General features: G+C 35.8%; 1 protein-coding gene across 1 annotated transcript; it reads left to right on the top strand.

Annotated features, from left to right (window-relative positions):
* The first annotated feature begins 788 nt into the window (after positions 1-788).
* Positions 789-17,596, top strand: LOC102807503 (kelch-like protein 28). The gene is made up of 3 exons (XM_085499408.1): positions 789-932; positions 9,599-10,501; positions 13,940-17,596. Exons 2-3 carry the CDS (start codon positions 9,632-9,634, stop codon positions 14,858-14,860), a joined length of 1,791 nt encoding a protein of 596 aa, XP_085355534.1. The 5' UTR covers positions 789-932; positions 9,599-9,631; the 3' UTR covers positions 14,861-17,596.
* The last annotated feature ends 1,736 nt before the right edge of the window (positions 17,597-19,332 follow it).

Here is a 19,332-nt window from a genome sequence, read left to right as displayed (position 1 = left end):
CACGCTGCTCCCTGATTGGTTTGGTAGTTAGGTGTTATCGTCCGATTTCACGACGTCGAGTTTCACAATCTTATAGTATAGCGATGAAAATCGGAAACTTACAAATTAATTAAAAAACTAGTCTGAGGCATATGGTTTTATAAATATAAATGAATATTTTACCAATACGTTAATATAAAATCTTAATAAAAATAATGGTTTTCACGCATACAATTAGAGATACTAGTATTACATGTATAAACTCAGAAAACTTAAAAAATAAATGTATTAGTTGCCTGAGATATAAATGGTGATTTTTAGTACGGATAGAGATGACAATTTCAAGAATACAAATGGAGATTTTAAGAATACAAATAAAGATTATACAAATACAAACGGAGATTTTACAAATATACTGGGGATTTTACTAATACAGACCCTGTGCCACCGCCACTGCAAAGAAAAATATGTGGTTACTTTCAACAGTTTGCTGGAGTCTGTTCAAAAACGTGTCTCAATTTCGATTATTTTTTCAGCTCATAACGATAAAACCAGTCTATTTAGAACTATCATGTATGTTATCGGAAAACATTTTGCATGATTTTACTGATAAGACAAGTTTTTCATTGCTCAAGAATATTAATTTGTGCAAATGAATAATTATTTAAACCAATCATGTCATGCAACTCCTGACATACATTCGTTTATTTAGTTGTTTGTTGTTTGTTCGTTCGTTCCTACAAATTGAAATCGGAAACCGACGCACATCGTGACCTTTGGCCCAGTATTACCCACAATGCAGTAGAGTAGCGTTCGTCAACATTGCAACATACGCGATCGAAGTCGTTGAATTATTCCTCCAAAATATTTAGAAAGTCTTCGCTTTCAAGCTAAATTCCCAGCTAAAAACTCAGAGAGTTGCGTTTCACTTGTATAGAAATTACAAGTACAATGTAAGTATTTGTTTTCTTGTGCTCGTTTTTTTGGAAATCTTGTGTAGGTTTTAAAAACCCTTCGCCTTCATAGCACAGCTCCGAGTTTAGCTTCAAAACAAATTACACGAGTAAAGTATGTTTGTGTTGTTTGAACAGTTTTATTTTTTAAAAAGGGATTGTTTGACCTATCGTTTAAATGAAGCTCTAGAATCAACGTACATCTTGTCATCTTGCGGTGCGAAACTTTGTCGAAAAAACATTTTGCCTAATTATTCGCAAGGTTCTTAAAATTCATGAGTGTTATCACTTGTTTGAATAATTTAGGGAAAACCTGGCATCGAATATCTGATTTTTCATTTGGGAATTCAAATATTTCAATTAGTTTTCAACTTTTCAGGTAAAAAAATCCAGTGATGCCGTTTGTGACGCTAAAAAGTTACAATGTAATAATGGCCAATAACACAGGCGCCAATAATAGAACTTTTCAGTGTCCCCCATCGAAGGTGGCTCGTTTCCGGCCTCAAGTTCACACCCTTTTTAAACCTTTCCATTGGTGGGACTGTTGGTGTGAATTGATAACGTCCCTAGTATATCCAGTTTATGTTTCTCTACAAAATTCAGTTAATCAGCTCTGCTGACCTAGTTAAATCAAAGACACTAGTGTCTTTGGTTAAATACATGTATGCTGTTCGTTTTATTAACTAAGCATGATAAATTGGTGATACCTGAGTTACCCTGTCATCTGTTTTGCAACGTTTTTTCTTTATATTACACACTGATTAGATGCAAATTTAGTTTCACTGTTTTAGCTGCATACTTTTTTTAATTGACTAAGTTATTTTGTGACAACAGACAAAATAACCTTTATTTATTACATTGAGAAAAAAAATAACTTTTTTTTTACAGCAAAACCCAGATCTACGAAACTGCAGCTATAAATACTGCTCATATGGTGTTCAGTTTAGTTTATAGTTAGTAACATCATGCTAAAAAAACGATTAATAAAGAAACCATGTTCTTTTCATTAGATGCTTGTTGCTGGTAAACATTTGAAACAAAAAGACATACTAATCTGTGATAAAGATAGGCTATTCATTAACATAAAATGTAGACAGGAAATCACGCAAATATGACGTCCTTTTTTCCCCCAGAGTTCATTGTAATGTTGATGCTTTAAGTTACTAAAGTGTAAGTTGTTCCAGTGAATCCTGACAAAACCTCTCTCTCAGTTTAAACTCAATACAAACATTTTCGTTTCTAAAGAACAAGATCACCAGAAAACTGAAATAAAAAAATCAACAACACATGACCAGAAAAAAAGATGTCAAAGAAACCATACAAATGTTATATTTCAGCCATGCAAAAGTTTTTATGAGGAGCCATGATACCAAATACATTTTGTTGGAAATAAACAAAATATGCGATAAGATAACTGAAATGACCCGCCCATGCTCTACAAAATGCATGTAAGCAGACCAAATATGCAACAACAGGCAGTTCCAATGAAATTAAGAACGGTTAAAAAGGGTTTGAAAAGTTGATTTGACGAAGAGACAGCTAGAAAGTTGTACCAAGAATTCAATGTGTTCAAAAACTGTTGCGTTGACTAAAACTGTATTTAATGACACGCTGAATATTGCAACATGAAAAATTTGCCAAAAAACTGAAACACGGACAGACAAGAACAATTAAACAAGCATTTTATGAAACTGGCAGAAAATGTTGAATACATTTTCAACAATTTCTATGGCGTCTACAAAAAAAGTGTTAAGACTTTAAACAAAATCGCTGAAACAGTGACACGATAGCATAACGATAAAAATTACTCTAATTAACCCTTGATCACATACAAAAGTCATAATTACGCCCAGTAGTGTATACTAAAAATTTATTTGGTAGTGTTTTTTATAATATAATGTATTTTTAGTCCCCGTTCGGACACAGTCCGAAAATGGGGACTTATGTTTTGACCTCTGTGCGTGCATGTGTGTGTGTGTGCGTCTGTGCGTGCGTCCGGACCTGTATCTTAGAAATGCCTGGACCAATCACAATCAAACTTTACAAATACATCATACATGATATTACATATGCACGCCAATTTGTTTCACGATCTGATTCAAGATGGCCGAATGGCGGCCATTTTTGTGCTAAAAATCATCAGAATCAAGCATTTCTCGGCTGTTTACAGATGGATTTTGTTCAAACTTGGTATATATAGACATTATAGGACCTTGATGCACATCATTTTGTTTTACGATTTAATTCAAGATGGCCAAATGGCGGCCATTTTTGTGCTAAAAAATCCTAAAAATCAACCATTTCTCGGCTGTTTACAGATGGATTTTGTTCAAACTTGGTATATACATTAGACATTATGGGACCTTGATGCAAATAATTTTGTTTTTCAGATAAGATTCAAAATGGCCGACTGGTGGCCATTTTGTATTAATGAATGTGGTTCTTGTGCCATATCTCTGACTTGCTTTCACTGATTATGTTCAAATTTTAAATATTCATTATACATCATGTCATAGATAGACAGATATATTGGTTTGACGATCCTATTCAAAATGGCCAAATGGTGGCCTTTTTTGTGCTAATCAAATATCAAGCATTTCTGGCATTTATGGATAGATTTCGTTCAAACTTGGTACATATACCGTACTCGACCGCGTTAGCGCCCAGGGGCCTCAACTCGGAAAATCACGATTTTGTAGGGGTGGGCGCTTACCCGAGCATCCTCCTCGAAAAAGAGTGCAAATGAAAATTGTGATTCATCAAGTGACAGATTACGTCTTTGAGAGAAAATCAAATTACTAAATTAGTTGCGTCGTCATTGATTTTCACAATGAAGAAACAGAAATGATCACAAAAAATACGCACATTTTATTACAATATTAATACGTACCACCATAATTTACGGAATTAAAAACATTTGAGTCTGTTGGAACACAGTCGAAGTCAAAATTGTCATATTATTTCCACTGACGAAGTTGTTGGAACGTACGCAAACTCTCGAAGAAAATCACTTTCCGCCATGATGCAATTGCAGATTTGACCTACAGCAGCGTCCTTTGACCTAATGGGTCAAGTTGGTTATTAACTAATCAGAATGCTGTGTTGTACTGACGCAATTCTTCGGAAATTCCCGAAGACTTTTCGGTAACGCAATGCGGAAGTGAATAATCAATGTCGAAGTACGATCTGTTGGGATTGATTTCAGCGAATAAATGACATGGTTTTTCCGAAAAACTAGTAACTAGCCATTTTTGAGAGGTAAACTGAATATGGCATGAAATATTTATCGCATTTTACTTGTATTAACAGGTCATTGTCGAAGCGTAGTTTACGCACGGTTACCGTGTTCTACGTATTCACATGTTCACAGCGATCGATATCCACGCTGTATCATATAAAAACGATTACCAAGATTCGTTACGCAAGACCAAGTTTTAAATTAGTTGCATTTTGAATGTGACCCCAAATATAAAAATTGCACAAAAGTGGGGGGGTAGGCGCTTGCCCGGGCATGGGCGCTAACGCGGTCGAGTACGGTATTAGACATTACAGGTTCCTGATGCACATCAATTATTTTTCAGATCGGATTTAAAATGGCTGTCTGGTGGCTATTTTGTTTTAATGATTGGGCTTCTAGAGCCATATCTCTTAAATGTTTTGACTTATTATATTTAAATTTTATATTTTCGTTATACATCACAGTGTTCTCCCCAGGAATTTAAACCACTGTGGCGGTCTAATTTGCATATCATTTGCATATCATTTACATAATAATAGAAATTGACCAAAGCACATTTACACCCACACAATAAACAACATGTATTTTTAAAAACAAAGTGGCAGATATTTATTTGCTTCACACAGTGTTATAAACACTTTTATTTTGGGCACTTTTGTAATATTAATGAGCTCTGTCACAGGGAAAATATTTTTTTGTTGGAGTCAAAATATTACGTTTCACAATTTAGAAGAGTTTGAATTTAAAAATGAAACATTTTCAAAATGCAAATGCTGCAGACTAAAAAGAAACAAATGAATTGTAAAAAGTTAAATGAAACTCATTTGAAACGTTTGAGCCGGGATTATGTTCACCACTTTCATGATCTTATTTACTACAAAATTCTCCTTCAAAAAATCAACCATGTAGTTAGTTGGCGGATTGTTGGTTATTATTCCGACCATCAGCTTCTAACGTTTACATTTACAGTAAATGAACGAACAAATAACACTTCCAAACGATCAAAGTTACGACGTGATATAACTTACTTCACGATGTTATACACCGGTTATACCAATAATTCCTCTTACTCGATCATGATGTCATGCAAAAATTAAATACTTCTTTTTTTTATATGAAAAAACATAAAATTTGAGCTAGTTTTATCAGGAGAAATTATTTTTGATCACTCGATCACTTCGGTGAAAAACACAGACCCGCCATGATAGTTGTGACGCATTAATTGACCGGCATGTGTCCTTTGACCCGGTTGGTCAAAAACGCTATTTACCAATCAAAATGCTGCATGGTAATGCCGGTAGAACCCGAAGTTTTCCGAATGATTGTGATCATAAAAATTACATTGCGGAAGTAAAGCGATGTCGTAGCACGGTGTGTTTGTATGAATTTCAGATGAAAACTGCATAATGGTTTTCGAAAGAGGTGATTAGAAATTTTTAAAAGGTAAAAAAATTATTGAAAGAAGAGTTTTTACATAATTCACGATGATAACAGTTCAAATGTATTTTACCCAATAACAATACACATTGCTGCAGTTTAGCAGCTCTTATTGGCCGCTTAAGCTATTTTGATATTACGTTGCGGCCATAGAGCTGCAGATCGCGTCCATTGAGAACCGCACAGTTCGCCGCCCCGGGATCCCGGGGCGCACGCTATTTTTGATGTTATCGAACGATTTCAATGAAATTTAAAACGAATAAAAGTTATCCTTGCAAACACAAACATCTTAGGTATCTACTGACCGAAAATGAAAGACTATTTCTTCTTGAAAAGTAGATATTTCTGTGTATAATTAGACCGAACGTAATTTAATCGATTGAACGACGGATTTCAAGATGACCTCTGTCATGTGTCCTGATCACATGACAATGACGAAGCATGCGCAGTTGACATTTTAACTGAAAAATGAGAATGGCAGGTTTTTGCATTCATTGTGGAGATGAGTTTCAGAAAAAAGTTAAAGGGTATCGCAGGCAATCCATTGCATCTAGACTTAAAACCTCAGAAACTGTTGACAATGCATTAGTGAATGTTCTAAAGCTGAAACCCATTACCCCGTTGGCTTGTTGTCTCTTTCTGCATAATATTGAGGAGCATTGGTGGTAAAATATACATCATACTTTTGCCATACCCTGTTGGTAATATGGCCAATGTGTGTATATTATTTAAAATACAAGTAGTACCTTCTACTTGTTGAGCTTTTAGGTCAAATTTAAAAATATCTTTCAGATTCTGGTCAAAAGACTCAACAATTTTGTCCTTTGTGAATTCCATGCTGTCTGCTGTCTGCTCCTGTCACTTGTAACACTCTTTGGCAAGTTACAAGATTATTTTTAGATTTTTCACAATATATAAATAAAACTGCTTGAAAAAATATTTTTAATAATACATGTACTTTATTTGATTTTTTTCAAAAAAAGATGAGTTACTTAATGGTGAAGTGAAATTAAAATTATAAAAAGCCGTCTGCCGTTGTTTCGTCACATGAAGCGCTGTCCCAGACAGGCGCCGATGGCCGTCTGCTGCAGTCACGTGATTACATGTACACTTGTCACTAAAAGAGCCAAGTCACGTGATAGAGGTCGGCTTCAAAATGGCGGCGTTCAATCGGAGGTTTCACTTCGGCACAGTTTTAACGTGAAATAGTCTCATTTACACGGGCAAATTTGCTTAAAGCTTGCTGTAATCAGTAACAGATATATTTCTGAGAACATATTTGTCTATTTTTTCCTACAAGTCGAGGTAATTTTATTACAATCACAATTTTAATGATACATAACTGGCATATTTAAAAATCTGTGCATTTCTTTAGGGAAGGGAACTGCAGCTCTCTGGTCGCCCGCAACGTATACCACGACCAAGAGAGCTGCATAAACTGCAGCAACAATACACACGTTGTTTTTTTCTTGAGTAGCGTAAACTGATCGTGAACTCCGATTTGCTCATGTTGTATCGGATGGAATTGATTTTGAAAGAATTTTAGCTTTCAAACCAAAGACTGCGTCAGAAAGTATTTACTTACAAACAAAGAGGTGCTAATTTTACAAAATTGACTTGTATTGTTCAAAGCCGCTACCACATCACGCGACTATGTCAATTGTTTAAAAATTATTATCCACGACTGGCAGGATGCGTGTTGGTCGGTACATAAGTATAATAACAATATGACAATAGTCAGAAGCGTTTCCGCAGTGGTCGCTAATTTTGAGTGCCGGTCAGGCCGACCAGCGTGACGAGATCCCCCAATGAAAAGAAGCACTGTGGCGGTCTTGCTAATCACCGTGGCGGTGTCAGACCGGTGTGGCGGCAAATCAAAGCACTGTGGCGGGACTGCCACGCTGTTTACATCCTGGGGAGAACACTGCATCATGTTATAAATATATATATGTATTCAAAATGGGTAACTTTGAATGCTGTTCCAGAGCAATATCTCTCAATATGGACAAGTACTTGTTTGACAATCAGATACAAATGTCAATCATTTTAATGTTAAAAAATCATATTCCTGACATGGTTATATTCCAGCTATATTACTATAAACAAAACTATACAAAAAAATGTACATCTTAAATTTGACAGGGACTGTGCCATGCATGGCTTGTAAAATAATGACTTAGGGCTTAGAATTTTCGTCACTTTTTCTTCCGAGGCCCGAGCTTACTTTCATGACAACAGTAAAAACGATAAATGAAGATTCTCGATTCTGGATGTTATCACAGTCACAAAGAGTACTGAACCGAAATGTGCGTATAGTTCTTCATTGTGCTTGTGCACTAAACGTGAATATTCTATCGAAAACAAGCTGAAAATTTCAAATGCGCGGAACATGAAGTGATCGACACAAAAAAGAAACAAAATGGCGGGCCTTTAAATCTCAAGCGATAGAGGTCGTACACAGCGTGACACGCATCCTTGAGGGATTAAGCAGATTCAAACCTTTTAAACAATAGTGTTTTCTAACCGTCTTTTTTAGTAACCGTAGTTACAGAAAATAATCTACATATTAGATTGTACCATCTTGATTGTCTTTAGTTTCTTCATTGTCAGTCGTCATCTGCAATACTTTACTGGTATTTATTTGGTATAATATAAAAAGCATAATAAAAAAGGCTACACTGTAGCCTTGTTATAACAAACTCTTTGGGGGGGACGTACAATTAGTTTGTTATAGTGAAATGTTCACTATAATGAAGCACATAATACATTGGGTTTGTTGTGAACGGGAGACATTCCATCTGTTCATTATATCAGGAAATTCATTATAAAGGTGTTCATTATATTGAGGTTACAGTGTACTGTGAAAAGCATGAAGCTGAGGATAAACATCAAATAAATTTTAATAAATTGAGCAATCCATAAATGATACAACTACATCCTTGCGAGGGTCTTCACCTGCGCATGTGCAGAAATTGAGTCCCAAGCGATGATAACAACACATGCTAACAACGCAAAGGCTCATGGGTAGATGCTTGTTTGTAAACAATGACACGCTATGGCCGTCTGATGCATGCACAGGTGACGACTCCCCCGCTTTAATATTAATGAGTTAATTCAGCATCATCCAATTATGAAGCCCTTCATTGTGAATAAGTGGGTGGTTGTAGTTTTTCTCACTTGCAGTCACATGTATCATAGGTGTAGACAATTTGGTGATCTCAAGCTAATTATTTATTAAAAAATTGAATAAAAGCTGATGATCGATATTTACAAATTGTTATAAAATTTATAATATGTTTATAAACTAAGGTCAGTTTTCCGCTTTTCACTGTGTATAACTATTACAGTAAAATACTTTATTTTCGGTGAAAAGACTTTTTTTGAGTGTTTTGTATTGAAATTATTTTCACTGAATTTTGACGAGTTTTAATGGAAAATATAGGTAAAAAGGATGTTCGCTGGATTTTATTTTGACTCGTTTCTTCAGCGAGAATAGCACAAATTAATTCCAAGCGAAAATAAAGTATTTTACAGTACATAAACATTTAGAAATATTAGTGCTTTCTCCTAATCATGCCATGAATTCTTTTCACATTAATCAATTCATGTTAAGACTGTTACTATTGGTGTACTGTGGAATACTTTATTTTCGCTTGGAATTTATTTTCGCTATTTTCGCTGAAGGAATGATTCCATGAAAATAAAATCCAGCGAATATACTTTTTTTCCTATATTTCACATTAAACTCATCAAAAATCAGTGAAAATAAATTCCATACACAACACCCAAAAAGCCTTTTCAGCGAAAATTAATTCCAGCAAAAATAAAGTATTCCACTGTATTTGATTGGTTCATATGTGTTTCTATTGGAGATGCACTTCTAATAGAGCATTTTGTGTTTTCCGTGCAGTGTAGTGAAGACAAAATGAATACCACAAAATGGACATATAATTTAGCCAAAACACAATCATTTCATTATATTTTATTTCAGATATATGAACATTGTTTATCAGCAGTTGCAGTGATGACAGAAATGAATCTAGATTTAAAAGACTTCCAGCTTCACTTTGCTGAGGAACTCATCTGCGGTTTGAACTCACTGCATGAAGATAAGATATTATGTGACATCACGCTGAAAGTGGGCACCAAAGAATTCAAGGCACACCGCGTTGTCTTAGCAGCTCTCAGTGAATACTTTCGTGCTATGTTTACTGTGCAGTTGAAGGAGAGTAAAGAAGATGTGATTGAGTTGAAGGATATCAGTATAACTCCAGAGTCCTTCCAGTGTCTTTTAGATTATTGTTACTCAGCAGAGCTAGACTTGACCATCGAGAATGTGTTTGAAATCCTGGCCGTAGCACACCATCTTAGCATTACCTCTGCCATGGAATGCTGCTGTGATTTCATCAAGCAGCAATTTGATGAGCAGAATTTTCATTTTGATGACTTTGTAAAGATCGCTGAAATGGCTGAGACGTATAGCCTGGTTGATCTAAAGGAAGTTGCGGATCACTACATAGCAGAAAATTTTGTTGATGTTTCCAACTCTGACGACTTCTTGGAGTATATGTCTTCCAAACGACTGTGTGAGTTTCTGAACCGAAGAGACTTGGCTGTTCCTAGTGAGCTGCTTGTCTTGAAGGCTGTACAACGCTGGTTAATGTACGATAAGGAAAAGAGACTCATGGATGCAAATGTGTTATTACGTAGTGTACGACTGGGTTTTATTAGTGCACAGAATTTAGTCGATCAGTTCAACGAGGATATCAAGAGTGTGTCTGAATGTCACAAGTTATTCAATGGACTGATGCAACATCATGCAGTAGGCAAACCAATTTCTGGAGCATTTCCATTGAAAAACCCTGAATTGTTTGCACCTAGGGGGTGTACCAAGGTAAAGCATTTCATTATTTGTAGTATATATTTGCTTTAGTAGTAACGGTAAAAGCACATCTCCAATAAAAGTTGATCCTTTTCTGCCTCAGTGGTTTTTTAATCTGCCAACCTAAAGTGTGGATTGCTTTATTTTTGGTGAACGCCACAAATTGATTTGATGATTAATTTTCACTAATGTGTCATAAATTGGGTGCAAAACTTTCACTGAATTTTATTTTTTTAAATTGGCATGAGAATTACCGTAAAATTTGTATTAGAAGCCGCATTCCTAATAGAAGTCGCACCCATTCTTTTTGAAAAATTGAGAACCAAAAAAATCATCATTTCTCATATGTGTAGATGCTCTAATAGAAGCTGCATCCCCTCTATTGCATTGTACCATTTTAATAGAAGCTGCGGTTTCTAATACAGATTTTACAGTAGTCTCTACTGGGCTTCCACTAAGGACATACTTGTAGGTTGATCCTTGTTGACTAACACAACATTGTTTTTTCCAGCCAAAATACAACTTGATATAACTTGTACAGCAGGACTAATTAATTAAACATGTATTATAAATGTAAGCAACATGTTTACCAAGTAATTGATTAATTGGTGGCAAAACTTGTGTAATTTGCCAAGGGGTAATGGAAGTCAGCATAGTACTTAGTTTTCAAACAGTCAGGCATCCTCATATTGATTTCTTCTTGTACACCCTTCTTTTGCACTCTACTCCTACCTACTGTGAAATGCTTTATTTTAGCTGGAATTAGAGCAGAAATTTTGATTGTCTTCTATAGAGTTTGTTTTTGACTCCTGTGTGCGAAGCACACAATGGTAGTCTTTGCAGTTATCCTGTCAATATGTGTGTATGTGTGTGTGTCCATCCGTTCCACTGATATCTCAAGAACCGTATGTTGGTTTTTAATGAAACTTAGTGCATAGATGCTTTGGGCTATTGCGCAGATTTGATTAGGTTTTGGTTGAAAGCCATGCATATTAATTACCTAATTGGCTTGATAATCAGTGTTTACTCTAGGACGCGCGATTGCGCGATTCCCCGCCTACTACACTTTGTGCGCCCTTAAAAAAATACTCCAAGGGCGAAAATCGCCCCTTTCTTCACTGCCCATTGAATTCTTTTAATGATGGTCTGTGCGTGTATTGGACTGCGACGCGCCGAGTAGCTTGCTGATACAAATAACAATCATCCTCCCACATATTTCGTTTAAAATTGTGCGTCCTTATATTTGAAAACATTACATTGTAACCTTCTTCGGGTATGCGTACGTAAGTTGGAATAGCCCACATTGAGTTTCTGAAGTGCGTGTGTGACAGGGCGACGCGTTAAGCAACTTGGCGAGGCAACAATAAATTGTTCTTCCCGCTTGTTGCGTGATTTAATTAATTATTTCGCGCGTCAGAATCATTTAAAAAAATATTTATTATTATATGAATTTGCAGCGTTATATGTAAAAAAACACCACTTGATGTGTGTGTCACGTTTAATAAATTACGTCGGGTTTTTGATTCACCCATGGAGCTCATGATGCACCGTTGTTTCACGGTTGACATCTCCGGTGATACCAACAGGAAACTCATCGTGCCAGCGATGATTTCGATTGAAGACCAACTTTAATCATGTTTATTCAAAAATAAACGTAACTACAGGCATATGACAAGAAAAGTGCTTTAAAACAATGCATGCAGATCGTAACACTTGCTCAGTCAACGCAGATAGCACCCCAGCGCGAAAGACTAAGGCGCCATAATGTTGAAAGTTTGAAAGTTCATCGCTACCATATATGGGAGCAACAAGTGACCTGATGCGTGAATTCACGTTTTTAATTGGATAACTGCTTGACACGCTGTCAAGCCCGCCAGATCGGCACAGCTCTCTGATGTGCGTAGTTTAGAATTTCCGATTGCAACTAAATTAATTAAACAATGAGCTTGCATTATGTTTGGGGGGGGGGGGGGCGAGTGTGTACCCAGTTTTTTGGAATTTCCATCTTTGACGTAACTGGGTCACGGTGTTATTTTTTGGTTGATTTGCGTAATTTATACAAAGCTGTATGGAACGAAAGTGTTGTACTGTGAAGTTCTCGCTGAACCTACCCATGCTAGATCACGTCGTAACAAATGACTAGTCTGTTTTCACCCGTAAAAAAAATAATTTGAAGAATAGATCGAAACAAATTGGCGTCGTTAACAACGTGAAGAATGAGTTTATCAATAATTTGATAGACAACATAAATGCACGCTTCCCGGAAGACAGTACCAGCGTCATTTCGGCATTCGATGTATTGGCAATGCGTCATCTCTCCTTCGTACCCGCCGACCAGATCACGGCAATGAGAAATTGGAGACTGTGATCGCACATTACGGTGTTGATAAAGTAAACGAGGGCCAAGTTTATAAAGCTCTTATCGATCCAGACGAAACCCCGCATGAGTGGTGTTTATTAAAAACACTAGTGATGCAGCAAGCTTACCCTCGTGACAATTTTATTTTACTGTGGAAATTGATAAACACGAATCATAAGGCCACGGTACCAAATTTAATAACTTTGGCAAAGGCAGCTGTTGTTTTGCCTGTGAATACAGCAATCTGTGAGAGGGGATTCTCTGCCCAAAACAAGGTGAAAACGTCCCTCCGAAATCGATTAGAAGAGGCTTCTTTGAATCGTCTGCTCACCATCCTAGTAGAAGGTCCTCCTCTTGCGAAATTTGATGCCAGTGAAGCTCTCAAATTATGGCAAAGCAGAAAATCTAGACGTATTTTCCAGGTTTAGAGAAAATAAAAATAGAATACTAAATACATGTTTCAGCTTTCCCTTTCAGCTTTTTGTGTTTTGGCAATTATTACTACAATTGTTCATAAAACATATTGCACGTTGTGTTGACAGGATTTCTCTGATTGTATGGTAACATGTGCAGAATGTTATTAACATTAAATAAATAACAAATAATGAAATTATTGTGTGGACTATAATTATTATATTTGCAAAATTACATACATTTCAGAACACAAAATGAAGAACATAACAATTGGTAACAAGTGGAGAAAATAATGAACAATTACTGCCAATGTTTTATTAAGAAAATTTATGCTTATTAGAAATTCCCCCCTTGTTACAGAAAATCCCCCTCTATTTTGATCTGAAGGGGCGACAATCCCCCTCATAAATACAAAGCTGGAGAAAACACTGGATAATTAGCTAATTTTTAGCTGTTCCATGGTTTTGCCAAATATAAGAAAAAGAGTATTTTCACCCCTAAACGAAAATAAATTCCAGGTGAAAATAAAGTATTTTTTGTGCATACAACCATGATATGTCATAAATAAACAGTGTTACATGATTGATGAGTTGACTGCTATAGTAATATGATTACCAAATGTGTGACTGTTTTCTCATCATCGACTTGTTCATTAAATTTTACATTTTTTTCTCCAGTCCTTGATAGCAATTGGTGGAAGAACATCAATGAGCTGTGTTCGATACTACGATGTCAATGCACATGACTGGGTATCACTTAAGAACTTTGCACAGCCTCCGTACAACACCTTCACCAATCATGGCATCACTGTGGTACACCATAACCTTTACATTGCTGGAGGACAGTACTATGGATCAAATAAGTGGCAAACGCGGAATTACGTCTACAAATATGATGCCTCGACCAATAAATGGCAGAGCTTAGCTGCCATGAAAGTTGAGCGTAGTTATTTTGGTTTAGTTAATTTGGATGGGTTCATTTATGCCATAGGTGGGTTAGGTAAAGATGGGCAGCCAACTGATGTGGTTGAAAGGTACAACATTGCAACAAACAAGTGGCAGATAATTTCAGCATTGCAGTCACCTCGATATGATATGGCTATTGCTGTGTTTGCTGGTAAGATTGTCATCATAGGTGGGCAGAGCTCTAAAACCGACTCAACAGAAGTTCTAGATGTTGAAGTATTTGACCCGAAGCGTAATCAGTGGGAAGTGAAGTCTAAACCATTAACATGCAGAAATCAAGGTTCTACCATAGTTGTGGATGACACCCTGTATGTGGCTGGTGGTTCACAAGAAAGTAGCAATGACAGCGCCACTGGAAAAGTGGAACTATGCAACCTTGTGGAAGAGTACAACAGCGAACACGACTCATGGAGCACAGTGTCCCAGTCGTTAATACCAAAAAATGAAATTGGTGCATTTCGCATAAACAGCCATGTATATTTCAGTATCTGCAATCATTGTTATAATAGTAATGTTATTATACCACAAGATGAAGTGTACGATGTAGATCTAGATGACTGGATTAAACTCAAACAGAATACCAATGGGGCTGCTGTTACCGAGTTTACATTCAATGTCACAAAGCTGAAATAAAATTGAAATGTTCATCAGAATAAAATGTATACTATAAGCTTTTGGTTTTTCACTCTTCCTGAGATTCTTTTGTAATTGTTTACAATTCTGTAATCCGACCACAAATTCCCAACATAAATTTACTGAGCAACTCCAGTATGAAATCACAAAAGTAAATTATTCTGCCAATCAGTGGTGTTTTCTTTGCACAGGATTGTCAATTCTCTCAGTGAAACATGCATTCTGATTGGTTGTTGAAAATAGTCTTATCTATGTGAGAATTTGTTTATCACAAAAAAAAGTTTGTAAGAAAAGTGAAAAAAAATTTAAAAGCCTTTAAATTGGTTCTTATTTCGATCAGACTGCCATGGTAAGGCAGATGGCGCCCTCATTGTTGACTGCAGCTCTAACAGTCTGTGTCTGCCATTGGGGGCGCTACCACTATGGCTTGCTTTTGTAAAATGTTGTGCAGCATTTAATAATGTACTTGTATAATCCTGTTTTTGTTTATTTTTATTAAATTCGGTATTCTTTTTACTTGACACTTGATATGACAAAGTACATTATACTGTTTTTATTTTTTTCTAATTGTATTTTTTTAATTTTATATTTTTTGCAGATGAAATTATTTAGAACATCTATACAATTACATTGTTGTATTTATCAAGATGTAATGTCATACAAAATTACCTAAACACACTCATGAATATTTATTATAGTCTTTTCAATTTTCTTGTTTCCAAGGTAAAAGATGTAAAGGGCGTTCCAGTTCTGTTATCTATTCATGTATTCGGTTAAATATTAACATTTAATTTAAAGAATGTTTCTAGAAACTTGCAAGCATTCGTTCTGAAGCATAGCTAGCAAGAAAGAGTCGGACAGATAAGGTGAATGTTTTCCATGCTAAACATTATTGGAAAATAAGATAACCATTCTGAGAAGATAACAATTCTGAAGACATACTACAATTATTTTTTTATTAAAAAGCACATCTCTAATCAATGTGCACATAAAGGAAAATTACTAATAAAACAGTACTATTCGTACTATACTTTAAATTATAATCCAATTTATTTTGGCCTAGGGAGCCTGACCAACTTATGTTGTGGTCATCAACAGTTTGGGTGTAATATTTTCAAGCTCTGATGAAAGAAAATAACTAAAGTGTGTATCCATGGAAATATTCATATTGTATTTGTACTGGATTGGTATAATTGAGAATGAAGTGAGAGATTTTTATAATTATTAGATTTCTGTTAGTTGCCACCTTTACTGTAATTTACTGTAAATTATCACTGACGGATATTATCAGGATTCAATAATGAATGACAAAAATGTATGAAAAACTCACACTACTATGTAACTGTCTGACTTTATCATCTGATATCACTCCTATTGATTGAGCTAAGTCAATACTGTGGAATACTTTATTTTCGCTGGAATTAATTTTCGCTGAAAAGGCTTTTTGGGAATTTTGTATGGAATTTATTTTCACTGATTTTTGATGAGTTTAATGTGAAATATAGGAAAAAAAGTATATTCGCTGGATTTTATTTTCACCGAATCATCCCTTCAGTGAAAATAAATTCCAAGCGAAAATAAAGTATTCTACAGTAATTATAAGCATCCAGTGCTCTCATTGGTCTGATAAGATCCCTACGTAGGCTAGTATTGTTCACAAAAGAGACACTCCATGACATCTAGAGTCATCAACAATCTACGAATTAGTGATGGCAGGTGATAACCTTTTATATTATGAATAGAAATCGTAATTTTACGGAACTTAGCTCATGAATCATACTCTAATAAGGTATGACATCTAAGTGCATCTGTGGATATGCATTTGCAGTTATAGCATGCTGACTACTAGCGTTTATCAGCAAAAATATTACCCTCTTAGCGGTTTTTAAATAAATTGTCATTCAGTATTCAGGGATATTTTTAAACAAGGGAACAGGGGCGCCACACCCTCCTGCCATGGCCATGTGCCCTCTTACCCTGGAGAGCAGATCCTCTGGCAACCATAAAATTCTGATTGATCAGGGAGCACATTTGACCATAGTCTTCAACTGTGACCTGTCTGATAGTAATTTTGGCCCAAAGGATGCCATAGATTTTAACTCTACGCCCTGGTAGAGAGAACCCTATTTCCCCCACTTGGTGGCACCGCTAAATTGCAGTGCTCCCTCTTGCAGTTTTTTTCTAGAAAAAACCCTGGTATTATTCTGGGGGCTGGTATCGCTGTAACAAAAGTGAAACACTGCATGATTTTTTTTTCTCCACATATATGGTTACTGGTATGACATTTAGTGTGAAATATCATACGAGTATTACAGACTTTATAATGATAACTGAAAGTTTATTTTGAAATGATATTGGTACAAAGGTAATTTCTGTCTATCAAAAACTATTGGCAGTCGTAACTGTGAATTCATATCCACCATTATTTTTAATCTGCATATGTTTTGTATGCTTGTATACAATTATGATTTATCTGTGTGTTGGTTGAAGGATGAAAATGTTTTTCACTTGATATCACTAATTTATAGAGCTGTTTGATATTTGTAGCGCCATGGTCTGTATTATTCACACTACTTTGGTTTATGGATAAATATATCAGATGATAATGGGTCTTTTGTGAATCAAATCTATTCATGTATATTACATCTTTACTGTCACACTGGGAATATACAATGTATCCATATTTGTGTTTCACAAATGAAAATAAAGTAGGTCATAGTTGATCTTGTATTTAAATTGCTATTGTGCGATTACTTTTATTAAATGATGTTAAAACTAAAAACTATAGTTAAATCTTGTATATTCAAGAGAATTGATGTCTCTTTTTGGATGCAGTAATTCAGGATTTGTACTTGCATCCAAACTCATTTCTTGGACATGCATTGATCGTTTCATGTCATACATGCCATTTGTACAAAAAATAGGCTTAAGTACAGCCCTAAAAACATGTGTGACAATATTGTAATTATTTGCAGGAGTCTGTCAATGAAAATGTTATTTTTATGAGATTTTTCTTTATTTTAACCGACGAACTGCATAACAAAACATAGCTATTGACTTCACACATTCATTTTGACTTCTCAGAAGCGCTCCGTCACTAGAGGGCGGTAATTAAAGTGACCTCAGAGGGCGCGCATCCCCTCTAAAACTTGTATGCTGCCATGCTTAGTATGTGGTTGAATCGTGTAGGTCGATTCTCTTAGATTCTGTTTGCAGATAGAAGGCAACGAGTCCAAATGTACACTACAAATTAAAACAAATTTACGTACGAAGACTCAATCGTGACCACCTAAGGGTTGATTGATTTATAAATTCAAAACCTCACATATCAGACATGCAAATACATACAATACCGATACAAGTTGCCACAAGGCAGTGAAATGCACCGCATTCTCATACTACGTGTGGCTTGTTATCATACGATAACAGAACAGTGCTTGAGTTCAATACACGAACAAGATTGAGTGTGTGGGGGGAGGGTCTCGTTTTCATTCAATGTTTCCCCATATTTATTTGCATGAATAGGTTAAACAACAAACCAAACACTATTTGCCCAAGTTAAGAAATCCCGGTAATGTTTATCTGGGAATATACACAAAGTATGGGCGCCGTATATTCGCACATTGTTTGCAAGACAAAAAAGTGAAAATAAAGTACCTTTTAGTATATTAGCATATACTTGCAACTGGTGGGTTCAATCCGTGTTAAACTTGTGTGAATAACTTGTGCTGTTTGTTTTTTCCGTCTTGCACGTTTTTGGTCAATAAACCTTTATAATATTCTCCGTACATTTCCTAAAACTAGATGTCTGTAATAGCGATTTTTGTATTAGACAAGTGTAGACGAAGTCCTTTCAAATATCTACACGCAGTCAATTTTCAAACTGTTCCCAAGTGACCGCCCTTTAACAAATAGCGGTATACAATTGTGATGTTATCAGATATTCATGGGCGTCTTTAAGGAAATCGCCACTGTGTGTGTTCAATTGGAGTATCTTAGCTCTCGTATAGGTTATACACAACTGAATTGCTTTCATGTGTATGAATTCTGTGTGAAGTGCCTTTGTGCGTAACATGCCGGTCATGCAGATAACGACTATACGGCGTTTGGTATACAACTCAGTTTCATTGTATAATTGGAGCTTTTGTGAACATTAATGTATGTTTCAGATTTCTTATAAAAACAGTTGATGCACTCCTAATTGTCACGTTGAATCACTATGTGTCGAATCGCATTTCATATGCTACCGATAAAGTCAAGATCCATTGCCCGAAACATTCAGCTATTTTGAATAGTTACTTTGGGCAACGATAGCAAGATATCGCATATTATACAGCATCTAGTGTACAATGTAATGTACAACAGATAGAACGACATAGAGATACGGTCTCTTACTCAGTGAGAATAATTCTGAATGATACACCTGGCAAGGAGCGACGTGTAAATGGCAAGGGTTTCACTCTACTCTACTA

This window comes from Saccoglossus kowalevskii, chromosome 5, assembly GCF_978046115.1.
Source record: "Saccoglossus kowalevskii chromosome 5, keSacKowa6.1, whole genome shotgun sequence".
NCBI lineage: Eukaryota > Metazoa > Hemichordata > Enteropneusta > Harrimaniidae > Saccoglossus > Saccoglossus kowalevskii.
This window is presented reverse-complemented; position numbering and strand designations above follow the sequence as displayed.

Coding starts and splice junctions, on each gene's coding strand:
- LOC102807503 (XM_085499408.1), top strand. CDS start 9,632: ATGACAGAAATGAATCTAGATTTAAAAGACTTCCAGCTTCACTTTGCT. Junction 10,502..13,939: donor CACCTAGGGGGTGTACCAAG/GTAAAGCATTTC, acceptor TTTTTTCTCCAG/TCCTTGATAGCAATTGGTGG.